At 31.9% G+C, this 26931-nt stretch overlaps 2 protein-coding genes and 1 long non-coding RNA gene across 3 annotated transcripts; 1 reads left to right on the forward strand and 2 right to left on the reverse strand.

Moving 5' to 3' along the window:
• Positions 1-763: 763 nt before the first annotated feature.
• Positions 764-3320, reverse strand: LOC124440843 (plastin-2-like). Its single transcript, XM_046991281.1, has 4 exons — positions 3225-3320; positions 2910-3128; positions 2380-2727; positions 764-1351 (listed from the first exon to the last, which is right to left on the reverse strand). The coding sequence occupies exons 1-4, from the start codon at positions 3318-3320 to the stop codon at positions 764-766; spliced, it is 1251 nt and encodes a 416-aa protein (XP_046847237.1).
• A 960-nt stretch (positions 3321-4280) lies between these two features.
• On the reverse strand, positions 4281-4879 carry LOC124439761. Its single transcript, XR_006946447.1, has 3 exons — positions 4797-4879; positions 4580-4694; positions 4281-4362 (listed from the first exon to the last, which is right to left on the reverse strand). It is a non-coding gene; the product is annotated as an uncharacterized LOC124439761 (long non-coding RNA).
• A 6336-nt stretch (positions 4880-11215) lies between these two features.
• On the forward strand, positions 11216-26849 carry LOC124440631 (golgin subfamily A member 4-like). The gene is made up of 20 exons (XM_046991035.1): positions 11216-11406; positions 11562-11693; positions 12307-12678; positions 12937-12984; positions 13462-13518; positions 13670-13768; positions 16155-16221; positions 18208-18245; positions 18496-18552; positions 18872-19396; positions 20190-20364; positions 20487-20524; positions 20698-24474; positions 25065-25109; positions 25182-25244; positions 25338-25484; positions 25557-25604; positions 25821-25913; positions 26008-26044; positions 26305-26849. Exons 1-19 carry the CDS (start codon positions 11311-11313, stop codon positions 26035-26037), a joined length of 5907 nt encoding a protein of 1968 aa, XP_046846991.1. The 5' UTR covers positions 11216-11310; the 3' UTR covers positions 26038-26044; positions 26305-26849.
• Positions 26850-26931: the final 82 nt, after the last annotated feature.

Genomic DNA, 26931 nt, shown 5'->3' on the forward strand with positions numbered 1-26931 from the left:
ACACATGCCAAGCTAGATTTTCAAATATTTTTACATTTGTTATGAAAGTTGTTTCTTTACGTCTATATATTTTTCAAAGTGTAGACGGACGTCTGAAGCGAACAAAAATGTTATAAACGTCTCCGTTTTCAAATGTAAACAAAATTCTTAGTGTGTAGGAAGCTTTAAGTAAAAGCAATTTATTAGCTAAGTGTCATCATCTTTGCTTTTCATAGCGCTATAAACAACATAGCCAATAACGCTTGATGCCATATGCTTGCACCTTATGTAAAATAAAATGAATATTTCCATCTTGCAAAAAAATGTTTTAACTTACAATAATGAAAACTGTGCAAACAATTGTATAACCATGGTGAAAATATGTATGAAGACAAAGACCCGCCGTTTAGAAAAATCAAGGGACCTGGGGCACAATCAAACATTTTGGCTATTGCTTCGTGACCCATGGACCTTTTGACCGACATTACAGTTTTTGTTTGCCTTCCTATTTCATACCCCTACACTTCCTTTAGTTGTAGATTTGGAAAAAAGTATCCCCTTTCTCAACCCAGTGATCGCCCATGCTCACTCATGTCTTGAGAATTTTGAATTTTGTCATGTGTATTGGAGATAGCTACTATATATACCAAGGACCTTAAAAAATGCCCACATGCATGTTGCCACAAAATACATTAACTCAAGAAAATTTAAACCTTTCATTAATGGAACCTTTATGAAATACAGTGCCTATATATTTTCCAGAGAAATTACAGAATGTTGGATTTTATTCCATTTTGAGAGCAGCTGCCATCAAGCAAGCGAATATTGTCATAACCATTTTTGAATTTACTTCCACAATATCTTCAGGTAGAGCATAAACGCGAGCTCCAATTTTTCGTGCCATGGAAATAGCAAACTTTGCATTGGACAATTTAGCTTCATCAATGTCTGTAGTTTGAAGAGCTTGATAGAACACAGAGTTGGGTTTAATACTGTCAATTAAATCAATTATTATTTGTGATGATGAAATTGTTTGGTCTTTGAAACTTGTTATCTTTGATGTTTTTTCATGCTTTTCAAGCTTTTCGTTAACCCAAGCCACAATTACTTCATCTTTAAGAGGTTTATCAGATGAAGCAATGGATTCCAATAATGACAGAGTGTAAAAGTGCATAGCTTGACTCACCAAGCCAAGAATTAATTTCTTATTTCCTTCGTAAATATCCTGACCGCCAAGACCAACAACAGACAGTTTTAACTCGTTTGCAACGGAAACTACATAGTTGCAATTTTCTAATTTTTTCATTTTCCCAGAAAGTTTAGGAAATGGTGGCATTGATATGGATTTCCAATTTACAACTCCGAGTTTTATCTAAACAATATTTTTTGAGTGACAATAAGGATGATGTGTCATAACTGGAGTTAGTAAAGTTATTTAAAAAGCAAGTTAGCTTTTATCTAGTTTTGAATCAGATAGATCGTTGAATTGACTAGAGTTTATTTTCACGCGTGGTCATACCGAAAACAAACCTGTGTTCATGCTTTATAAGTATTAGCTTCTAGCGTGAGTTACTGAATAAGGCTTTATAAGTATTCCTTTGTAAAGTGTTTTATGAGTGCTGATGATCATGTAATTTTGACGGTTTCATCTAATGACTTACGCATGTGATATACAGAAAAACACTAAAAATTGTGAGTATAAAGACAGCACCAAAATCCTTGGGTTTTTTTCATTTCCTACACTTAAACCCTTCTTTTCTTTCCCCATAACACCATTTCTTTCTCACCCCAATACCATTGTTCCATCACCACAAAATTATTCATTTTTCACCATAGCACCATCATTCCCTCATTACAACACTATTCCATCCTTACTACTAATCATAATTCCCCCACCCACCGCAACACCATTTATTCCTCCCTACAACACCATTCCTCTCTCCCATAACACCATTCCTCTCTCCCACAACACCATTCTTCCAACACTTCATCCATTCATTCATTCATTCATTTTTCCACAACACCATTCTTCCATTCCTTCCTTCATTCTTCCACCATTCTTCCACACCATTCCATCAACATTCTCACAACATTCTTCCTCAACACCATTCATTCCTCTCCATTCTCTCCATAACACCATTCATTCTTCACCGCAACACCATACTTCCTCAACACAACAATGCCATTCTTTCCTCACAATAACACCATTCTTTCCTCGCCACAACACTATTTTCCCATCACCATAATACCATTCGGCTTTCTTCACCAAAATGTAACACTTCTCTCGGGCAAACACCCTCTTTCCTCATCCTAACATCATTCTTCTCTAGCACCATTATCATTAATTTCCTTTGTAACTGTCAGGAAGCATTGGCTTTATTTCTTTTTAAAAGTTTGTACCTGTTCAAAAAGCTGAGCCAGAGCAATACCATCGGATAAATCAGAAAAAAGATGGTGAATAGGTGGTTTTACACCTAAACTATTTATCCAGTTTCTCAATGTCTTTTCCTCTCGTGTTTCTTCAATGTCCACTGCATCAGCATCATCAAACTCAAGAGATGGATGTGTATTAAAAAGATGACATGAAAATGCAAGATTTAATTTGGGATGTCCTTGTACAATATCGCTGGCCCGTACAAAAGAATCGCAGTCCAGTTTCTTTGCGTTTTCTAAAACTTTTTCGGCTCGCTGTGTAAGATCTTTTTCAGTAATGTGAGGCTCATCAAGTATGATGTTTGGAGGAGCAATCTGTTATTTTATTGGGGAAAGTTATCAGTATTTCATCATACTAAGCTTTACAATTTTATAAAATGGATTGCCATGAATTTTATCGCTGAGTAAAATTTTCTTTAATTTTCTTTATAGAAATTGGACTTGGTAGCATGATTTCAATTATAAAATCTCTACATTAACATGCCTTTCATTCTCACCTGTTTCAGTAGAATACTGTAAACCACAGAATCTTTAATATCATCAGAAAAATTCTTCACAACTTTGCAATATCCTGTCTCGCGGATGTGATAATTGATCCAACGTAGAATTATGACATCTGGTGAAAGTTTGCTTACGTCAGCAATAGTTTCATCTCCTTCAAGAAGAGCAGCAATTCCTGGGCATTGTTTTATGTTGATTCTGTTGAACAATCCAATCTGAAACAAGCGATGATATCTTCCTAACTTAGTGATGGAGGGGGGGGGAGGGGAGGGGAATTTAGTTGAAATTGTAGAAAATCATGTATATCTTACACGAATTATTTGCCAAAGTAGCCCAAGAACAAGATGAGGTTTACCATTAATAAGATCTTCAGCTCCAATGTTGACAATATTACAGCCAATTGCCATAGCAGAATTCAGAACCAAAGTTTGGTTTTCATGTATTGTATAAACAGTCAGCTTCTTTGTATTCATAACACGCTCGTCAATGGTGTCTTCCACAGCCCAGTTTATTAACTTACACAAAATGATACCATTGCTAATTGCAGAAAATATTGAGTTTGGCTTTTTCGGATCAATAGGGAGATAGTCTGCAACAAAAATTAATTAAAAAAGAATTATCAAATGATCGCCATACATACATATGTATCAATACTGCCATTTACTAAGATAATTTAAGAGTTTTACTAGCTAGTTTTTCTACTTTACTCAGTAAAGCACAGACATTGACTTTATTTTGTTGGAAATATCAATGTATTATCATCTTAACCAACCTTTGAGTGATAAATCATTTTTTAAACAAGTATTTATCCACAGTGAAAACATTTCTTTCTCAGCATCAAGGAATGAATGTTTAGTTCCTAGTGCTGATGCAGATGTTGTCGAGACAGTAATAACATTTTCTTTCTTATCAATTGCTTGCTTAAATCTTGCACCAATTGTCTTTGTGCTTAACTTGCTGAAGATTTCAAGAAATTCAACAAAATCCAACTCATCGCTTTGACCTTCGGCCTTGCGCTCACTTACGATTTTTCGTAGTTTAAACGGAGGTATTTGCGAATCACAATCTTTTACAAGGTCCTCAAAACTCTCAATGCTGATTTTCTCTGATTCATATAATAAATATTTTTCAAATTTTTCATGAAATTCAGAGATTTCTTCAAAAGATACTTTTTGTGTAAGTTCAGCCATTATTATCGCTGACTTTGCTAAGATTCATGACATCATTTAATTCAGTGAACGCGCGCATACATCCATGCCAACAAAATTGTCTTTTTAATAGTAATTAAAATGTGGTTGATTCTTCGACATTTTCAAAAGAATTTATTCATAAATAAAACAACATATTTAGAATAGTAATTATTTGTAATTCAAGTTCGAAAGCTTTGAAATATTAATTTTCTTCTTTTGATTCCACTTTGTCTACATCTTGTATTTCGTCAGTTTTAGGCTGAAATAAGAAAACAAAAAATTACTGACCTGCCTCAGGATAAGGTGTTAAACAGAGTTAAGAAGTTTTTTTTTGTCATAGAAAAATTCTCAAATAAACTTTTGTTTATGTGTAGTCACAGCAGTCTTGTTCTCCTACCTAATAATAATTCGTATAAGCTGTGCTCCCTACTAACTTGTTATGTTCCATAATTGTTTTAGTTGATTTTCGAATTTACCTGAGTGTTGTATATCTCAGTATAGATATTTTCATCATTATCGTCATTATCAGATACAGGAACTTCATAATATTCATAGTAGCCTTCTTCATAAATATATTCACCAAACAATGATCTAAAGAGATTATAACGGAAAATCTTTTAAAACATATCATGGTCTACAATAAGTGCAATAATTAATACTTGAATATTTTATAATCTCTTCATAATTTTGTACCTTAATTGAACCCAAAAGTTTAAAACGGTTTGTATTATTTGTTTTGATCGTTTGAATGAATACCATGATCCAATGACAACAACAAAAGTACCCACAAGACCAACCAATGCTCCAATTATTATCGACCTTCTTGACCGAATTTTACGTGGAGGTTTTTTTACAATATCCAGTATTCCTGAATGCAGAGCCATATGAATGATAGCAAATTCAGAGAAAACGTAAAATAAAAAGTTTGTTATTATTTTGCTGTATTTTTGATACAAATATCAAAGTTAAATATCATTGAAAGTAAAAATGTATTAGCATTACCAACTGTGCATCCATAAATTTTCAAATTAATGCATAATTCCTCTTCCGTAGTTTTTGTAGGCAATAGACGAATGTGTCGAGCAAATATAAGGGATGTGTTACCAATCCATACGAGCGAACCATCTGTTGTAAATATACGACTTGAAAATTTTGATTCAATATGGGTCAGAATACCATTTGTTGTTTCACTCTACACGACAAAATGATAAATGTATGCACTGTGATGAAAATACTGGTGTCCATTGCAACAAAACTTGATAACATTTGTTTTTGATGATGAAAACACTTCGACAACCAAACCTCAAGATTTTCATCTGTTATATTTTGTCTTATTCTAGGTGTTGCCCCAAGTAACTTCCATCGACATCCATCCAAACTATACATAAAACGCAAGCCAACATTTTTATTGCTATCAGAGTTCATCTCCATCGATATTTTAATTCCTTTTATTCTTGTTAAGTTCAGAAGGTCCACATGGAAGTATGGTTTGGTTTGTTCAAGAGATATACATAACGGAACTAAACAAATGTTTTATAGCAATTTTGAGATTAATGATATAAGTTGTAATTAAGAAGATATTTACTTTTCTTATATTCATCAAATGATACCTGATGCTTCTGCCATTATTTCATAAATATTAAAGGTGTTTTCATCATTTATTTCACTGTCAACTACTGGAAAACTTTTGTTTTCATTTTTACTCTCACCAATAATGTTAGCACAATCTGAAATTAATTTCGATGAGAAAATGTCATTTTAAGATATTAGATCTAACACATGCAGGTACTATTTTAGTATCGTTTCATAAAACTAGAGAACTCGTCAAAAATCATACCACTATCAAGTTTTGTTCTTATTCAAAAAAGAAAAGGAGGGAAAATTATACCAAATCGCTGCAAATTTTTATTGTTTTCTCATCGCCACAAGAGATAGAAGATAAACGCTATTCGCTGATGATTGTTAAAATAGAAAACGGACACTGAAATATGAAAGGCGAACTTTTTTTTGAGATTAAAAAAATTACCTGACTGCATCATGTCCATGACAGCTTTGAATTGTGCAATAAGTTTTCTAGTTAAAGGTATCAACGTCATTTCATCATAGCTCTTTGAACGAAGGATATTTTTTCCTTGACCACGAATCACAAACTCAATAGAATTTCCGCAATTTCTGGAATTCAAAGCTTTAACTGTATACACACCAAATTGTTCCTTCAAAATGTTCTCAATAGTCAAGATATAGATAATATCTTTAGCTGTGTTTTTTTGTGAGAATGCCATGTTTGGCTGGTCTGGTATTTTTTCTATTTCTTGTGCATCATGTATCCAAACAAGTCTGTTTTTTGGGCTGTCTGTTGCCAAGGCCAGTCTGATTGTTTTATCTGGTAATGTGATTGTTAACAATGGAGAGACATTTTGCAATCTTGGTTTTCCTGAAATTTGCAAAGCTTAGAATTCAAAACTGTATCTATATTTTATTCAAGTTAAAGAACACAACCGTTAACTTTGGTAAATAATAGCAGCAACTGCGATGAAGTATTTTTACAATATTAGCACAAGCAGCAGGAGTATTTTTCGTGTCTGGGCTATTCATTAAACCTACCGCTAACCTGCTACAAAAACTCTTGCTTCAGCTGTTTCTGCACCATGTTTCCATTTTACTTTAACATAGATAAAAGCTGCTTCCTTAACGGCTATCATTCGTCCATCCTCACTGATCTTGATAAACGACGTTTTTAACGTTACCAAGCTACGAGTTTCATTCTGTTTCTTTGAGTAAGACCATTCTATGTCTTTACTGAAAACCTCAAACTCTCCATGTATTTTGAGACGAAAAGTTCCTGTGAAAGCAATTTTTTCATTAAATCTTAGTCCTTTTCATAGAGCTGTATATTTGAAGAGGGCAGACGTACCTTCTTGAAACTCACAAATGTGAATGCTGAGTGGATTTAATGATATTTTTAGTGGCTTTCGGATTTCAATATGAAATAGTTGTGAATAAGTACCAAGTTGAAGTGTTTTATCTGCTTCCTCAAATTTGTACATAAAGTAATATTGTCCTGTATATTGACGTTTTACTCTATCTCCTAGGATCAACCGCGACATTCTTGGTGCAAGTTCAACCTCATTCCTCCATTCCTAAATTGTATGAATAAAAAATACAAACATGGTGTTTATTGAATGTGCGTATTTTTCTAAATATATCATCTCATTTGACAGCCAAATAACTTTTTTCGTTCGCTAAAACTATGCTATACATGCACTAAAAGCTAAACTACTTAGACTACTTACTACACCTAAACCATTAAAGCTAAAGGTAAACAAAAAAGCTACACTTTTACCTTAATAGCATTTTCTTTTCGTTTATCAACTGCTTTGATTTTTAGCCCGCTTTTCAAGTGCATACCAAACGCGTAATATTTAATCACAACCTTGCTTCCTTGAAGGAATACAAATTTTCGAGGTTCTTTTGAGCTTTGTGTATCAATAACAATGTGATCATCTTCGTTATAAAAAAGAAACCACACAGGACGAACGGTACATTGTTTAATGCGACATCTAAGGCAACAAAAAAATGTAAAAATCACAATTTTTCAGATGCAAAAGATGGTTTCCCTCCAAGGGCCTGGTCATTTTTCTTTGTATAAAAAATTGATCAAGATATATTTATTGCACATTGGTATTCACATTTAAAATCTTTATATACGAAAGAACTACGTACATATTTTTTGGAAGAATTTTATGCAAAGTCATGAATGGTATTAAGAGAAAGTTTTGATTTATTTTAAGGAACAAAAAATTACTAATTGCAACAAACCGTGCAAGAATCATGTATTTTGCAAGGGTTCCGCCATGTAAATCAAGGTTTGGAGTTTCAAAACTGCCTGGTGCTTTTGAAACAAAGCAACTAGGTGTCTTGGCTGTTTTTTTTCTGTTCCATGGAAGCACAAGTGTAGTCACACACTTGTTTTTTGTATACCACGTTGTATAATGATGGGGATCAGAGTGAGCCATATAACATTTACGATACATTTTCTTCCCTCCTGGACCAGTGTATCTAAAAATATGGAAAAGTATGACTATAATAAGTATAAGTCTAGTGTTGACTAGAATATATTTATATCCTTTCATGACGCCTATTCCCCTTTAAGTTCAACTTTTTCCTCTCTATAAAAAAAAAACACAAAAAAAAAACACGACCATGATTGAGTATCATCATCATTAACTTTCATTTAGAATAAAAGATTTCTGTTTCAAATATGTTTTTATACATAAATGAAACTTAAAATGAGATAAAAGATAGTTTGTGAACATGAAGATGAGAACAACTGCTCAAAAATGGAAACATGAAGGAAAAATAAAATATAAAATTGGAGAATAGAAAGTTTTAAAAAAGAGTGAAATCTCTAGTCATGATATAATTAATATACGTAGTGTCTTTATTATGAAAAATATCAGAGTTACACTTACGTTCGGAATGTTTCCCGTACGTTACCAGTATATGCTGGAAGTTTAAAGCTATAAGGGGAAAGATTTCCTTTACCATCACCATACATGCATGGACTACAATCTGGAACATCACAAGCTTCTAATTCTTTCACAGGTTGGGCAACATCTTTCTCATAATATCTCGGTGCTGAATGTTTTAAACATTCTGGAGGGCGAACTTGACCTGAATATATATAATTATGTACAAAAGCACGACAATAATTATGTTCTCCAAACAACAATAGGTGTTCTTTCCATGTTGCACGATGAACATGTCGGCCACCCCAAACCATGGCATACTTTTCGGTTGCTTTATCTCTAGCTGCTATGTTTTTTGGTTTGGGTAATGTTCTCTTCAGTTTAAGAAAGTAATAGCGATAATACGTGTTCCAGTACTGACATTCCTCTCCTGATACATAAATATAAAATCAAAAATTCAGGGCAAAAAAGATAATTTACGGCATAAAACACTTAAAGAAGGTAAAAACTTCAAAGTTCTGAAGCAAGTGGCATATTTAAACATATCACTGATGTAATTTTGATAAAAACTCTCACCAGATTTTGTTTTGGATCTGGTGCCTCTATATCCTGGTCCATGATCTGGCATACATTCAATGCGAAATTGCCACATTAACTTTTCACAATCACCTTTATCTCCACCACAAATGATTGGATCTGTAGGATAACCAAGTGGTGAATGTAATCTGGTAACTATCCATATTCTTTCACCTATAACCTCTTTATTATATCCATTTATTCCTTGACACTGGATGAGGGCAGCATTTGTTTGAAAATTCAATAGAGATATTTCCATCAGCCAAGGTTTATCTCGATACGTCTGTTTCATGTTGTTTTCCCAGGAAAATATATAACCACCTGTATGAAAGCATTTTTTATTTTATTCAAAGTTCATTAACTATAAAGGTTTTTATGAATTTTCTACGTGAAAGACGATTATCCATCAAATATAGCAACAATGAGTGGATTCTATGATACTATAATGCATTATAAAGATTAGCACAAGCATCATTACAGAAAGCAATATAAGCGAATGAGTAATCTATTGTTGATATATTTACAACCTTACTCAGATTCAATAATGTACATCCTTATCGCTTGGCAAGATAAAATAGAAAACAAACACAAAATAAAGAAAAATACATTAATGAAGAAACACAACATTAATAACAATCATAGAAAAAGTTTTTTATACCAAGTGTCTAGTGCTATTAACCTTTAGAGATTTTATACAAAATACCAATAAAGGTAGTGTAAACTGCTAATATCTAAGCAAACCTTCGGAAATTTCTTCTTTATTGATGCTAAGCCATCGATATTTAACTGCTCCAGGCATTTCACAGTCTAGCGTCCCATTATCTACTGTACCAATATAGTATATATGCTTAAAAACTCTTGTTACGTAAGGCGGAAATTTGCTTTTGACTACCACGATCTTTTCTTCACGAAACAAGGCCGCTGTCTGTTGTATGAAGATAAATGCCATGAAATTGATTTGTCCAATCTTCATGTTAGGTCATTTATCTGTCCCAAATTTTGATAAAAGTTAAAAATAAACGTAATTTTTTCCAACTCCTGCAAAGGCTCTTTTTCTTACAAAATCAGTTTTTAAAAATACTCTTCATATTTTTTCAAATCCAGAATTAGTTTAGTGATAAGAATAGTACTTGCCTTAAAAAGTATTTTAGCCACTGCTCACGTGAAATACGAAATATGTATTGTATAAAACGAAATCATTCAACATGAAAAAAAATCAAAAAAAAAATATATGACGAATCACATTCCCACTGACCTATAAAACGCTGGAAAACTATAGTCACTCTACAGTTTCTTTCGTGTACTAAGAGAAACAAAACAAAGATACATAACGAAAATGGTAAGCAAATAGCATTTCACATGTTAGTTTGATTTATCTTATGTAATCTATATTACAAGGCTGCAAAATTAAACAAAACGCTAAAGCATGATTCAATTAAAGGAAAGTAAGAAATTAAAGAAAAAAATAATCATCGTAATAGCAATATATGTAGAACAATAAAGTACAGCTACCTTTTGGTTGATTTTAGGGATTAAAATATAACATTTGTACGTAAAAAAACAATCACCGCAAGTAGCCATTATCTCAGAGCAGACCAAAAGCAACCACAATCATATTGATGAAGATGCTTTGTACCACTGTGACATCGCAAGTAAAGTTGAAACAATGTCATCACCAGTCAAAGTACGATGAGATTATTCTCTCAACACTATTCCAGAACATGTATGGAATCCTCACCAAATCGGTCAGCAACAAAGAGTCAAAAATAAAAATTGAATAACTTCTGCAAGAAGACAGAAAAACACACCTTGAAGACAAATTACATTCAATCGATTTGATCAACTACTAACATCACCTTTTTAAAAACAGACTAAAAAATTCAATGGTCTGATCCGACCAATGAACTCTACATGAACTCCTGTACTCTACATGATCCGACGTAGGTGTAAAATAGGGGGGATATGTTGCTGTGTAGGTGAAAAGTAGGAGAAACAAGGAAAATCATCGTAGGGGGAGGTAGGGGAAAATAAAGTTTTGGTAGGTGAAATGTGCATACACAAAGTGGCAGCACTGCACAGTTGGCAAAAATGACTTCTCGAAGATTGTAAAAACACGCGAGATGAATAAAATTTTGGCGAAATTGTACAAATTTTTCTGAATAATGTTTAAAAAGTTAAAACAAAAAATAGAAAGTGAATCAGAAGGAGAGCAGAGTCCTGTATCTAAGAGTGAAAAGTTAAATCGTCGTTCAAATGAGGTTAGCTATTTTCTAATCAACATACACTATTGGATATAGATCAACAAACTTCGATGAGTTTGATGATACAGTTTTGAATATTTTTTCTTATTAAAACCGTAACCAGTACAATCATGTTGCGATGTAACGCAAATTCTTTAACATATTATTTAAAGAGAACCTCCTCTGTGTTGAAAAAGGACAACGTCTCTGGCAACCAGAGTGATGTAACATCTCCAACGGTCGAAGATGATCACAATACCACATCATCCCAAAATGTAATCGCACGAGTTCAACATCTTCTTGAGGTAAATTCAAAATACCAATAGTCTTGCTCTGTACGTGTTAGTCCTTGCTTAAAGTGAAAGTGAAATGATAGAATTTTGTTGACATTTTAAAATAAAAGTATAAATACGTTCATATCATACGTGGCACTATCCAACATTTTTATTTGTTCTCCTATTTCTTTTAATTTGTATATTTTTGAATTTTTATTATTCTAAAAATTGCACAACCCAAACAATAAAGGCTTTTTGAAATTTTTTCCAGTATTTACTTAAGTTATATGCATCATGTAGTAAAAATAATCATTGAGCATTTAATTTATTTTTATATGTTTTTCATAAGCATTCTAACATATCTGTCTAAACACATTTTACATAAGCAATGATAGCTTCAAAATATGCTGTTGAATGTCATAAATAAGTTTTTGACTGTCTTGCGAAAAATGTTATGAATTGATTACATGAACCAACCAATGGACGAGAAATATTAAAACTATCTTTGACATCATTCTTATCTCATTTCTATAAATATAATGATTGCATTTATTTCTTTTTAGCAACCGTGAACTTAGCATTGTTAATTAAAACTTGCACTATTTTTGATACCAAGTTAAAATTACATATTGTGCAACTTTAGGTTGGTCGTGCACAAAATGATGGAATATCAAAGCAGAAATCAGACATATCTGAAAATTCAAGTGAAGCTACTAAAGCAACATCAACTATATCATCAAAAGATACAACATTAACAGCTGTGACAACATCAGTAACAACTGTGACAGCATCAGTAACAGCTGTGGCAACAACCCCAACATCAACAGCTGCTTCTCCTGTAACAACAACACCACTACAACGTCAGTTTTCTGTGCCACAAAGTCCTAAATCTGACTACAAGTCTGATGATTCTGAGTCTGATAAGAAGTATGATGCTGCAACAAAAGAAGAACTTTTACAGCTTGCAAAAAAACAAGAAAAAGCTTTAACCCGTTATAAAACAAAGTTTTCAGAGGTTAGATTATTATCACAAGTTTCTCTATTAAATATCGATCTGTAAAAATCCCTGTGAACAAAGCATGTTACTTTACTGTACTTAATCTTTGAAAGTCAACAGTATGACGATACATGAATGATTCATCCTCACAAATGCCTTGATCTGTGCAGAATGCTTCCCCCTGTTAAAAATGCTACAATTATTTAATTAAGTGGTGCTGTCCTAAGTTCACCAGTGCAAATGTGGTAACACATGAGATTTTTGATTTTGTTTTAGGTTGTTGATGCTTATAAAAATTTGCAAAAAGAAAATGAAAAGCTTCAGGTATTCAAATTTTTTACTTCATGTGTATAAAAAGCTTCAGGTATTCAAATTTTTTACTTCATGTGTGTGTATATACTTATTATTTTATCTAAATCCTCTTTAACAAACTAGAATTCAATAGAAGTTTAACAGAGATTTTTTTTATCTTAACTCAATTTACAACTGAACAATGCTGTGAGTGCAGTTTCTTTTACCTATGCTAAACAAATTTAAAAATTTGTTTTGAAAATTCTTGCAACCGTCAAGGAAAATAGAAAAAGTTCATGTGTTACTCATGTTTTCTCCAAATTTGCACTGTTTGTTGTTATTGTACCACAGTATTAGCTTCCTACATGTTCTAAGTATGCACATCACATAAGTTGTGTTATTCCATTATTGAATTTAAAAGTCCAATTACTTAATTTGCTATGGAAGATACAAGTACCTACAATATGACGGATTTACGACACTATTATCATTGATTTTGCTATCTTCTAGAATAATCTTACTCAAAATCAAGACAAACAAATCAGAAAAATCTCAGAATTGAAAGAGGTCAGTATATAATTTCGTTTTTTAAAATATTTAAAGAATTCATTTTACATTGATTGTAAAATTATAAATAATGAAATTTCTTTCTCAGGTTTTTTTTTACCGTGATGTATTGATATTTTGAGATAAATTGAAGATTTTTTATTGCTTTTAGACAATTGAACTTGAAAAAAAGGCAAAAATGCATATTGCTGATTCATTTCGTGTTACTATTGAAGAAAAGGATGATCTTATAGAAGTTTTAAAAACTCAGGTACAGTTGGTTAAGGATGTAGCTACATACGTACGCATATTGTGAAAAAGTTATTTAGTTTTAACAAACATCGACATTCTTATTTCTTTACGTCATATTTCAGTGTAACGTGAGTCTGTTAGTGGTTAGTGGGTAGGAATAAATGCATATTATTTACTTCATCCAGCAAAACGTCCGTTAAACTTTTGACGTAGGAAGCGACTTTGCTATTTTCTTATAGTTTAAACTTTACTCATGTTGAAATATTCGTGTTAAAATCCAGCAAAACGTCCGTTAAACATTTGACGTAGGAAGCGACTTTGCTATTTTCTTATAGTTTAAACTTTACTCATGTTGAAATATTCGTGTTAAAATCCAGCAAAACGTCCGTTGAACTTTTGACGTAGGAAGCGACTTTGCTATTTTCTTATAGTTTAAACTTTACTCATGTTGAAATATTCGTGTTAAAATCCAGCAAAACGTCCGTTAAACATTTGACGTAGGAAGCGACTTTGCTATTTTCTTATAGTTTAAACTTTACTCATGTTGAAATATTCGTGTTAAAATCCAGCAAAACGTCAGTTAAACTTTTGACGTAGGTAGCGACTTTGCTATTTTCTTATAGTTTAAACTTTACTCATGTTGAAATATTCGTGTTAAAATCCAGCAAAACGTCCGTTAAACTTTTGACGTAGGAAGCGACTTTGCTATTTTCTTATAGTTTAAACTTTACTCATGTTGAAATCTTCGTGTTAAAATCCAGCAAAACGTCCGTTGAACTTTTGACGTAGGAAGCGACTTTGCTATTTTCTTATAGTTTAAACTTTACTCATGTTGAAATATTCGTGTTAAAATCCAGCAAAACGTCCGTTAAACATTTGACGTAGGAAGCGACTTTGCTATTTTCTTATAGTTTAAACTTTACTCATGTTGAAATATTCGTGTTAAAATCCAGCAAAACGTCCGTTAAACTTTTGACGTAGGAAGCGACTTTGCTATTTTCTTATAGTTTAAACTTTACTCATGTTGAAATATTCGTGTTAAAATCCAGCAAAACGTCCGTTGAACTTTTGACGTAGGAAGCGACTTTGCTATTTTCTTATAGTTTAAACTTTACTCATGTTGAAATATTCGTGTTAAAATCCAGCAAAACGTCAGTTAAACTTTTGACGTAGGAAGCGACTTTGCTATTTTCTTATAGTTTAAACTTTACTCATGTTGAAATATTCGTTTTAAAATACAGCAAAACGTCCGTTGAACTTTTGACGTAGGAAGCGACTTTGCTATTTTCTTATAGTTTAAACTTTACTCATGTTGAAATATTCGTGTTAAAATCCAGCAAAACGTCAGTTAAACTTTTGACGTAGGAAGCGACTTTGCTATTTTCTTATAGTTTAAACTTTACTCATGTTGAAATATTCGTTTAAAATCCAGCAAAACGTCCGTTGAACTTTTGACGTAGGAAGCGACTTTGCTATTTTCTTATAGTTTAAACTTTACTCATGTTGAAATATTCGTGTTAAAATCCAGCAAAACGTCCGTTGAACTTTTGACGTAGGAAGCGACTTTGCTATTTTCTTATAGTTTAAACTTTACTCATGTTGAAATATTCGTGTTAAAATCCAGCAAAACGTCCGTTAAACTTTTGACGTAGGAAGCGACTTTGCTATTTTCTTATAGTTTAAACTTTACTCATGTTGAAATATTCGTGTTAAAATCCAGCAAAACGTCCGTTAAACTTTTGACGTAGGAAGCGACTTTGCTATTTTCTTATAGTTTAAACTTTACTCATGTTGAAATATTCGTGTTAAAATCCAGCAAAACGTCCGTTAAACATTTGACAAGCGACTTTGCTATTTTCTTATAGTTTAAACTTTACTCATGTTGAAATATTCGTGTTAAAATCCAGCAAAACGTCCGTTAAACTTTGACGTAGGAAGCGACTTTGCTATTTTCTTATAGTTTAAACTTTACTCATGTTGAAATATTCGTGTTAAAATCCAGCAAAACGTCCGTTAAACATTTGACGTAGGAAGCGACTTTGCTATTTTCTTATAGTTTAAACTTTACTCATGTTGAAATATTCGTGTTAAAATACAGCAAAACGTCCGTTAAACATTTGACGTACGTAGTCAGGAGTGTAATGTGTCTGATGATGTGTTATTTAAAGACGAAACGTTAAAAATAATAATAAATAATTTCTTTAAAAAATGGCTTTATTTCGAATTTCATATTGGACAATTGTGTTTTTAACACAAATCCGTTTTCCGCCTGGCAAGTCTATCGCTTGTTGAAAATTGTATGACTGTGTAGTGTAAAGAATGTTTTACTCTACATTGTAAGATTGTTTTTGCGAATGAATTTCTTAACAAAATCATTGCAAGCATTTGTTTTCTTTATGTATTAGGTTGATTGTTTGAAAAACAATCGTAAGGCGTCGAACGACAACAATGAAAACGATGACAATGAAGCTGGTTAGAAAATCATTATAGTCCTACGTATTCTGTGTTTGTGTGTTTTAGCAAGCTAACAAATGTGGCATTACCTTGGCATTTTGTACACTGTTTTTCTTATGCATTGATAGCTACATAACTTACTCAGTAGCATTACCTTGGCATTTTATACTGTTTTTCTCATGCATTGATAGCTACATAACTTACTCAGTAGCATTACCTTGGCATTTTATACACTGTTTTTCTCATGCATTGATAGCTACATAACTTACTCAGTAACATTACCTTGGCATTTTATACTGTTTTTCTCATGCATTGATTGCTACATAACTTACTCAGTAGCATTACCTTGGCATTTTGTACACTGTTTTTCTTATGCGTTGATAGCTACATAACTTATTCATAACTTTCCACTGAACATCTTGGTTAAATTGCTTATACTGCAAGCCAATTATCAATATAAATGTAACTACATACAGCATGCACTGTCAATTATGTGACTCTACACAAATGTCTGTGATATCAGCGCACATGCATTTTATTCTCCTTTCTAAAGGGCAATTTCTTGGAAATATAATTTGCCAACCAGCAATTTATCCATTTTAATGAACGAGTAATTTTTGTTTAAAATGATTTAAAGTGGTTATGCAACCAATTTTTCACTGCCTATTTTATTAGCTTAACTCTCTTTTCTGATTGTATATATGAAAACAGATTTAAATTTGGCATTTTGAAACTCGTTCTGCAGCCACTCAAAGTTGCGATTTTTTTAACTTTTTCTACGAACTTTTTATTAAAGCTGTGACGTAGAAACAAGTACCGCCCAGTTACCGTTGCTTATATAATTAATAGAGGCGAGCAGCCTCACGGAGGAAGACATTGTATTTCTGGCGGCCCATAATCAGTTGCGGTAATAATCATTATGCTAAAGGAATAGCTATCCATATGTTTCCTAATGCATAAACTGATCCTCAAAGGCGAAGGAAATGGGTGATTTTTGTACGTAAACATTGACCGAATATTGTAGCAACGGTAACATCGTGTTTATGCTCTGCTTAAATTCATGTCTGACTTAAATTTTGAAGGAAATTATGAAGTTTTCACCGCAAAAAGCTTGCAAAATCATGGAATATACCCCGTACGCTATAGTAAATACTATTAATTATTGGGGGGCGGTATTTCTACGTCACAACGACCAAACGTGGTGACGAAAAAGTCGCACAAAATGATCGAGTTTAGAGCTAAAATTAGATAACTTCTACTTTGCGCACAAAAGTTCTACATTCACTAAATTGCTTCTGAAAAACCATACATTCCGATTAGCCAATAAAAAATGTAGGTAAAAATTCGTTGCACAACCACTTTAAAATTTGATAAGTACGATTCACTATGGCTGCCTAATACGACTATGTAAGTGCTGTATTCAGGAGTTTATTTAGTTTTCAATAATTGGCAAATTTATGAATATGATGGACATTACACCAGATTAGACATTCACATTAATATTTTGTTTCCTTGAATAAATTATAGTTTCCTTGGTAACGGATGTAGCATATTTGCAATATCCGTTAAAATTTCCGTCAATTTTTACTATGAAAACTTCAAATTTGTGACTAAATATAATTAGAAGGCATTTTAAACTCAATAGTAATATTCAATATGATACACTAACTTCAAACATAATATTCTATTGCTCTTTTCAATAAAATAAAAAATTTTCCTCCTGCATGCTTATACAAAAGTTGCATTGAAAAAACGATTATTTGGGATTGTACTTGATTTCTTCTTAGAATCAATTTCAAAATTAACATCAAGTGCATTTAAACAAGGAATTGCCCTGAAGTTGCCTAAATTTATACGCGAAACTAATATGTTTGCATGGTTTGCTCAAGTTTATGATTGAACTTACATTTTAGCTATGTTGTATATTACAGCAGGTTTTTGCTTTCAATCTTAGTTAGATTGTCACTGAATGATTTTTAACTTGCTCAACGTTTATTTTATCAGGTGATGCAGATGTGGAAAAGCAAAAGTTAAAAGAAAAGGTATTGCTACGTACTAAATGATTGTTGATATTTTCTCTTTGTACATACATTTCTCTCAACTCATATTTGTCATTCATCGGTCGTAGTGTATAAATTTTAATTTTGCTTTGTTGTTTTCTATTTTTCCAATAAGTACAAAACAAAAATTCAATATGAACAACGCGCACTTTGATTTGATATACAAATAGTTAATATGTATATGGCAGAATGACATGGTCAAAGATAACTTCTAAAGAAACCTTTTGAATAGATCGATGAACTTGAAAGAACTGTTGAAAATCAGTCAAAAGAAATGGAAAAAGCAAAGGTGCTTATTTTGAATTTGAATAATTTTTGTTGTCTACATACATACGTAGTAGCTATGAGCACGATACTGTAATAAACGTCGTTTATCTAAAATATGTTTATTATATCACAATTCTTGTTCTAACATACACAGCGCGGTCTGGATAACATCCCTAAATTTCATGATTTTAGTTTCGGTTGATTTAAGCATATGAATATTTTGTTTCTCATCATTGACTTTGCTTTACAGTGTACATATGTGTTGACATAGAAAATTTTATAAATGAAATATCTTCACGGATTTCTGAACGATTGCGTTCAATAAATATGCTATTCACTAGGCTAAAGAGACAAGCTTTGACAATGAACGTAACGATTTACTGCGTAATGTTGAGCTTGTACAACATGAGAAACAAACTGCAATTCAAGAAATGATGAACAACGTAGAAAATATCATGAAAGAGAACAAAAGTCATGTTGAACAAATTAAACAATTGAATGATGAACTTAAATCCACGACTGTTCTTTACGAAGACTTGAAAGTTGAAAAAAAAGAAAGTCTGTACGAATTGAATAAAGTTTTGGAGGAAAGTGAATTAACTCGAAAAAAAGCGATTGATGATTTACGTGTGGAGCATGAACTACTTATTGATTCAATGATAAAGGATCACACGAGTATTGTAGACGATTTAAAGCGAAGCAAAACAGAAGCTATTGATTTAGTTAAGATACAACATACAAAAAGAATGAGTGATGTTTTAACTGCTAAAGATGAAGAACATAAAAAAGAAATGGAAGAAAGAAACAATCAATTAAAAATACTTACAGAAAAAGAAGAATTGATGAAAATTACTTATTCTGAAAAGGTGAAAATTTCATCACTATCAAGTGGAAATTTTTATTTTATTCTTTAAATTACTGTATTGTTGTACACAATTAGTGTAAGTTTCCACTTCATATTTATTTTTTCTTGTATAACAAAATTATTCTACTGTGATTGAAATGTTTAGTATAGTAGTTTACTACCAAGATAATCTTGTTAAACTTAATCCAGTAGCTGTACTTTTTACTTTTGAGTATGGACTGAATTCAGTTCACAAATCAGCTCTCCCCAATAAGATTGCAATATGTACATAATAAAATTAACAATTACACGGCCATAATACATGAAATTTTTTTTCATACGAGATTTTGAAACATGATAAAAATAACATTTTCAAATAGTTGGTCATAATCACCTTATTCTTTGCCTTAAAATATAAAAATATGTTGATTTAAATCTAGTTCGATGATTTTAAAATAGAAACTTCAACACAAGTCGTTTGTAAACTGAATGTATCAGGAAAAATAATCGTTGTATTGTCATTAACAAAATCACTTATGTAGAAATAGTCGTATATTATATATTTTAATTTGTTGAAATATAGTACTGTTGGTGAACGTGTTGAAATATTTGATCAATTTAAATAAATTTAATAAAAGTGTGATTCTTCTACTTCTATGTTAACATTGCAAAAATTCTAATCAAATTTGATTCACAAAAATTATTATATCGAATGACCATTCACGTCTCAGCTGTAAAATTGAAACTCCGTATAATTAGATGTAAAATGAGCGATGTTTTCCTATAATTAGTTAAAAGTTCTTATTTTTTGATAGGTGAAAGAGGCTCAGTTGGCAGTCGAGGAGCAGGAACTGCAAAAACATGCCATTGTTAAAAGAAAATTTGACGAAATGTCCATTCTAGAAACGCGAATCCAAGAACTGGAAAAAGAGCTATCAATAAAAGAATCTTTGAACCAGGATCTCGAAAGTTGTAGGCAAGATTTAGCAGGTAGATATGTTACACGTTAATTGTACCAATCTCATTCCCAAGCGCATCTTTTAATATATGACTTTCTAACAGCTTATGAGCTATTATAAGATCTCTTAATACAGTTGTATGTTGCTTTATAGAATCTGAGAATAGTCTTAATACCATGAGAGATAATCAGGTATATAAACACATATATGTACGTAGCAATTCTTATTTTAGGTATAGTTAAAATATGTTACAGTTTAAATATGATTTATGTGAGAATCACACTATGTATGCACATGTGGGGGAATCTATTTTGTCATACCATTTTGGAGATGTTTGCATGTGCTTTGTTTTGTTACCTTGTAGAAGCGTTTTGAGAGTATTATATCTGAACTTGAAAAAGAGAAAGAAGTTATGTCTACGAAATGCCATTCATTGGAGAATGATTTATTTTCAATGAAAGCAGAAATGGCAAAGAATGAGAAAAACTTGACGGAGAAAGAAAAACAGAGGGTAGATGATGACCAAAAACGGACGAAAGATTTTGAAGAAAAGTTAAAAGAGGTTGAAAGCAATAAACAAAGTGAACTTGCGGTAATTTTGAAAAAAAACGACACCAAAATATCTGATATGAAGAAAATTGTGAAGGAACTGCGAACTAACTTAACGGAAAAAGAAAAGCAATTGGAAAAGTTGCAGCAAGAACTCAAAGCTGTTGAGGCAAAGAAAGAAAAGGAACTAAATGAATATAAGAAAGGTACAGATAAGCAAGTCAATAAAATGAAGAATATGATTAAAGATCTAAAAGTTAAATTAAGCGAAAAGGAAGATGCTTTAAATTCTTTGAATACACAGATTTCTGTTCTGAATGAACAAAAAGTCGAAGAACAAAAACAACTGATGTGCGAGCAGGAAAGTGTTTTGTCAGAAAAAAGTTTAATGTGTGAGGATTTGATGGCAGAACTTAAAGAAAAAACAGAATATTGTGCTAATTTAAAAGAAAAAATTGAAAAGTCAAAGGATGAATGCGAACAGAAATTAGAAGAACTGAAACAAATACATACTAACGAAATTGATTTGTCGAAAGCGGATTTTCAGAAGAAATTGAGCGAACTAAGACGGGAATTGGAAGAGGAAAAGAACAATGACCAAATTCGTTTGTCGAAGGACGCGGATCAAAAAATAAAAGGCATGAAGGATATAGTAAATGAACTGCGACAAAATCTAAGGGAAACTGAATTGCGCGAAGAAAATATGAAAACGAGTCTTGAAAATGAAAAGAAATCGTTCAATGAGTTGAATATAACTGTGATTGATTTGCAAAAACAACTGCAACAGTCTTTATTGAAAGAAAAAGATTATGAAGATAAATTGTATGTGATGAAATCTCAGATAACAAACCTTTTAGCTGAACGTGAAGAAGCTTTTAAAGAAAAGGAAGAAGAAAAAAGAAAGTTAATGGAAACAATGGAAGAAAAATTTAATGAAAGAATGAAAGAGAAAGAAGAATTTTTGAACAAGACTATTGAGCAACTGACTAAAGAAAACGAATTGAATGTTGGTGATATTGCTAAAAATTATGATTCTATGAGAGAGGAACAACTGAGATCTTTAGAGGAAAGATATGAAGAAAAAATAATTGAATTAAATAATCAGTATGAAAGATCTTTGGCATTTACAAAGAAGGAAGCTAATGAATCTTACGAAAGACTTGCTTCAGAAGCTAAAGACCGTGAGGAACAACTTCTAAAGAAAAATGAGGATATTCGATGTGATTTGGAAAAGGCTCTCAACAATTTGAAAGACCAAAATGATGAGCTAACAAGTAAAGTCAGCGAGTTCAACAAAGATTTGCAATTGAAAGATGAAAAAATTGTTGAGTTTGAAACTATGTTGATGAAACATGTTGATGAAAAAAATGTTATGCAACAAAACATGGAGCAAAAGTTGATGGAACTTGTTGAAAGTCATCGAAGGGAAATGAACGAGGTTCAACGAGAAAGTGAACGACGACTTGAGGAAATGTCTTCAGAGCACGACAATGTTCTCGTCATGCAATCGAGTGAGATGAGTAAAGCACAACAGGATTTGTTAACACAACTCGATAATTTAAAAAATGATCACGCCAGACAATTGCTAGAGGTTAAAGAAGGTTACGATGCAAAACATAGCGAAACTGTTAAAAAATTGCAAAATGAAAATGTTCAGTTAAATGAAATGCTGCTAAAGGAAAGCAACGAGAGAACAAAAGAACGGGATAATCACTGTAAAATGTACGAAACACTTGAGTTAAAACATAATGATACTAGTAAAGAATATGAAAAGTGCTGCGAGTCTTTAAATAAATTAAATGATGAAGTGAATTTGGTGAAACGTGAGCGAGATGAGAAAGCTGAAGAACTTCATAAGCTAAACGAAGTCCATAAGCATACTCTTGATGAATTAATTGGGAAAATTGATGCATTGAAATATACAAACTCTCAATTAGAACAGCAATTAAACGATCGTAATGAATGTGTCAATGAGATTCAAAAACAGAAAGAACAGTTCGAAAAAGAATTAAAAGCCGTTAGTCTGTCGGAAAGTAACCTAAAAAAAAGGAACTCCGAGTTAGAAGATTTTTTAAACAAAATGCAAATTGATTCTCAAAATGAAATGAATGATTTGAAGGAGAATATAACGTCTTTGAATGTTAAAATGAATGAAATGGTCGAAGAGCAACAACGAGAAGAAGAAAGTCACAAAAAGATTGCAACAACTCTGAAAAAGAAAGTAAAAGCTTTATCTGAAGAAAATAAAAAGAAGGATTTAAGAGTAAATGAGTTGAATGATAGTTATGAAAAGACTATCTTAGAACTGAAGCAAGAAAAAGAGAAACTGCTCTTAGAGTTGGCCTCCAGTAAAAATGATTCTCGCACTGTAGATGAACAGATCAAAAAAATTCTTTCTGAAAAACAAGAAATTGAAACGCTAATGAATAATACTGAGGAAATGCATCGTCATAAGTTAGAAGAAACTGAAAAAAAACTTGAACGTGATTTGTTGAGACAGCAAGAAGAATTTGAAAAGAAAATCTCGGAACTTGAAAAAGAAAAACAAGATTCTTTATCAAGTCTAAAGGAAAATCTTGTCAATGAACATAAAAAGAAATTATTGGAAATCAAAAAGAATGGTGAGCTTAAACTTAAAGAAAAAAATAATGAACTTCTTACTGCAAGTGAGAAAATAAAAGATTTAGTTCAACAGTTAGAAACTGTTGATGTCAGTCATTCAGAAAAACTTCAACAAATTTCTGCTGAACATGAAGTCATTCTGAAAACAAAGCTCGAAGAACATGAGCTACAAAAAGGAGGCCTTAAAAACAGTACAAAACTATTAAATGAGAAGATAACGCAGCTCGAAGCAAGTGAAAAAGTTTTGGTTGAAAGTGTTGAAAATCTTCGTGTTGAAAAAATGGACGCTTTGCGTAAACAGGCTCTTTCTTTGAAGGAAGAACATGATGTGGAATTGAAAAAGCTAGAAGATGAACACAAGAAAACTACGGAAAAATTAGAAAAGCGTCTTTTTGCTAAGGTAGAAGAAAAAGATTTTGAAAACAATGCAAAACTAAAACAAGTTATCAAAGAGTTTCAAGTGAAATTAGCGGGAAAAGATCAAGAAATACAAGATACTTTAGCTCAAACGATCGAAAGTCGACAGAAAGAAGAACAACAATTTGTTGTTAAATTTGAAGAAGAAATTCTCGAGTTAAAGAAAGAATTAAAATATCGAGAAGATGAAATGCTTCAGCTTCGAAAGGAAAGTGATGAAAAATTGAAAGAAAACGAAAAAAAGATATTTGATTTAGTTCATGATCATGAAACATCATTAAGATGTATTGAAGAGGAATATAATGCTAAAATAGCAGAATTAACTTCTACACATGAAGAAGAATTGAAGAAATTTACTACAGGTGATCAACTTATTGAAATTGAAAAAAAGTATGAAGAAGAATTAGCAGAGGCACAGAAAGATCATTCATCGGAATTACTTGCTCTCGAAAAGAAACTAAAAAATCAAATGAAAAAGAATCAATCTGATATGAAGAAATTGTTGAACGCTAAAGAAGCTGAGTTAGAAAAGAGAAAAAGTCCTTTGGCCAATGTAAGTTATTTTTATCCTGGTTTCGTCTTAATTTAATTTTCTAACAACCGCTATTTTTCATAAATTGGACTGCATTCTTAAAACAATGCAAAAAATATCGACATAAATTATTTCACATGTTTTCTGTTTTTGAAACATAACACTACCCCTGGAAATTACGGTTTTTAAATGAGCATGGACGCGCGTGACGTGAAAATGGGCATGGACGCGCGTGACGCAAAAATAAGCGTGGACGCGCATGACGTAACACAACTTTTGCAAAGTAAGGTGTACACCTAGGTGTATGTTTCACTCGTAAATTGTTAAACGAATGCAAATGACGTATGTCCTAGCTCGTTTGAAAACTGCAATGAGATTGATTGTCATTTATTGAGTTAGGAACTGATTCTGCCTAGCACGAGGTCATCGTTCTTTACCATTGATATGCATTAAATAGAAAATACATAGTTCGCCGACAAAATAGTAATAGTATCTGTTTTGCAGTTCAATAATATTTTATAAGAGTTTTTGTTTTTTAAACTCAAGCAAAAACCTGAAATTTCTTCGAAGCATATTCTTAAGTAATGACGATTAAAATATATCTTTGTTAGGGAGAAAAGGAAGGAAATGATCAACAAGAAGTAAATGCATTAAAGGTTCGTTATTTTTACAGTGGCTTTTTTATGCATCTTAAAACGTACTTAAGTATGATTAATAATAAACGCTAGGAAACAATTGAACGTTTAAACAGAGAAATGGATTTGTTGCGTGAGAGAGAACAGTTAATGAAGGTAAACTATGATACTGTCATGATTGTAATTTGTTCAATGTTAGTATTTCAATTTTAACTAATAACTCCTATATATATGTCGATATCTATTTAGAGTGATTTAGAGAAACGTAACGGAATGAACAGCAATGAAATAAAAACACTGGAACGTCCTGCGCAGCTTAATGTCACATCAAATCCATTTTCACCCTCTGTTTCATTGCATAGTCCTTCATCAAATCCTGGGGAGACTGAGTACGAGGTAGCTACGTATGTTTGTAGGTTTCAGCTCCATAGCGATTTGTTTAATGATATTTTGCGTCTGTTTTTACAGTATTTAAGGAATATATTGTTCCAGTACATGATGGGGAAGCAGACGAAAGTAAGTCTTATAGGCTTTCTTCCTTATAGTTTTTAATTAAAAGTTTGCAGTATTGTGAATAGAGGCAACAATTTAAGGGATGACAAATAATGTAAACTTTACGGAGGGTGTTTCAAGCACTCATTGCTGACCCCATAAAGATTGTTGTTTTAATTGCAAAATTTTATTGATGTGATTGAGCAGAACTACAAGAACTATTGATGTTTTTCTTTGTAGCAACTTTCGAAAGTTCTCGCAACAATTGTTCGTTTTACACCGTCACAATATCAACAAATTATTCAAAAAGAACAAGAAAAAGAAATATCACAAGTTAGAAATTTGCCATATTTCTTTGTTTGACCACTTAGTGTATTGATATAGTATTCATGGAGGATTGAATGTTTGTGTTTAATTCTTATTTTAGGGTGGATTTTTTTCTCCTTTAAGAGGATAATTCTTGCGTAAGTACTGTTTATACGTAGATATGCCACGTCCAATGGTTGATATATACAAGTTAGGTATATCAAGAAAATACTGGCCACTATACGCACACTTACGTAGCTGAAAGTAACAGGCTTTTTGAGTTGAATAAAACACAATATTCAATGAGTGAAAAAAACTGCTACTAAAATGGCTACTCCTTTGTCAACCTTTAGTAAATGAAATAAAAAATACTTTAAAAATATGTGTTGAAAGTTGAAACGAAACTTATTATTTTTAGACCAAAGCATATCCGAAAGGAAAAAAGATAAACTTGTTATGCAATTCGAATTAATATGATTGAAAAAGGAAATATCTTGAAAATACAGATTGTGGTTTTGATATAGTGAATAAATTAGGAGGTATTTTTGACATATTTTTAATGCAAGTTGCTTCAAATTTCAACTCGTCTGACTATGTAGCGTTTTATAAGAGATATTTTATGTAATCTAACTATATTGGGTTTTTTTCTTCAGCCATGTACATCTGTGTTTGTAAAATCATCTTTGCTCCCTTCCCCATCTTTATTCATTGATTTGAATAAGAATTGAATTCTTATTTAGTTAGCTATGCATACAAGTCTATGTGAAACTCATAGTAAACATGTACGACATTTTTCGATGACTTTTGTCATCATTATAACATAATTTACATCTGAATTTTTGCAAGTTCGGCAGCAATAAAATGATTTTATTTACGATGAAGTCTATGGATGTTCGCCTCATGATATATGAATGAAAAATAAAATGGAAGTTAATGAAGAAATGAAATAAATTTAAAATGAAACATTTTATGTTTGATTTAAAGTACGACTCGAAAGGCAGTGTTTGTTTTAAACTTTGCACTATCCTTGGATCCCTAGTTGCTT

This window comes from Xenia sp. Carnegie-2017, unplaced genomic scaffold, assembly GCF_021976095.1.
Source record: "Xenia sp. Carnegie-2017 unplaced genomic scaffold, XeniaSp_v1 HiC_scaffold_2, whole genome shotgun sequence".
NCBI classification, from domain to species: Eukaryota; Metazoa; Cnidaria; class Anthozoa; order Malacalcyonacea; family Xeniidae; genus Xenia; species Xenia sp. Carnegie-2017.

What these genes read in the sequence shown, in the direction of transcription:
- LOC124440843 (XM_046991281.1), bottom strand. Translation starts at nt 3,320, where the DNA reads ATGGCAATTGGCTGTAATATTGTCAACATTGGAGCTGAAGATCTTATT. An exon ending in TACTTTGGCAAATAATTCGT is followed by an intron (nt 3,129 to 3,224) that starts GTAAGATATACA and finishes CGCTTGTTTCAG; the next exon opens with ATTGGATTGTTCAACAGAAT. An exon ending in TGGCTCAGCTTTTTGAACAG is followed by an intron (nt 1,352 to 2,379) that starts GTACAAACTTTT and finishes AATATTGTTTAG; the next exon opens with ATAAAACTCGGAGTTGTAAA.
- LOC124440631 (XM_046991035.1), top strand. Translation starts at nt 11,311, where the DNA reads ATGTTTAAAAAGTTAAAACAAAAAATAGAAAGTGAATCAGAAGGAGAG. An exon ending in ATAAAACAAAGTTTTCAGAG is followed by an intron (nt 12,679 to 12,936) that starts GTTAGATTATTA and finishes ATTTTGTTTTAG; the next exon opens with GTTGTTGATGCTTATAAAAA. An exon ending in TTGTAGGCAAGATTTAGCAG is followed by an intron (nt 20,365 to 20,486) that starts GTAGATATGTTA and finishes GTTGCTTTATAG; the next exon opens with AATCTGAGAATAGTCTTAAT.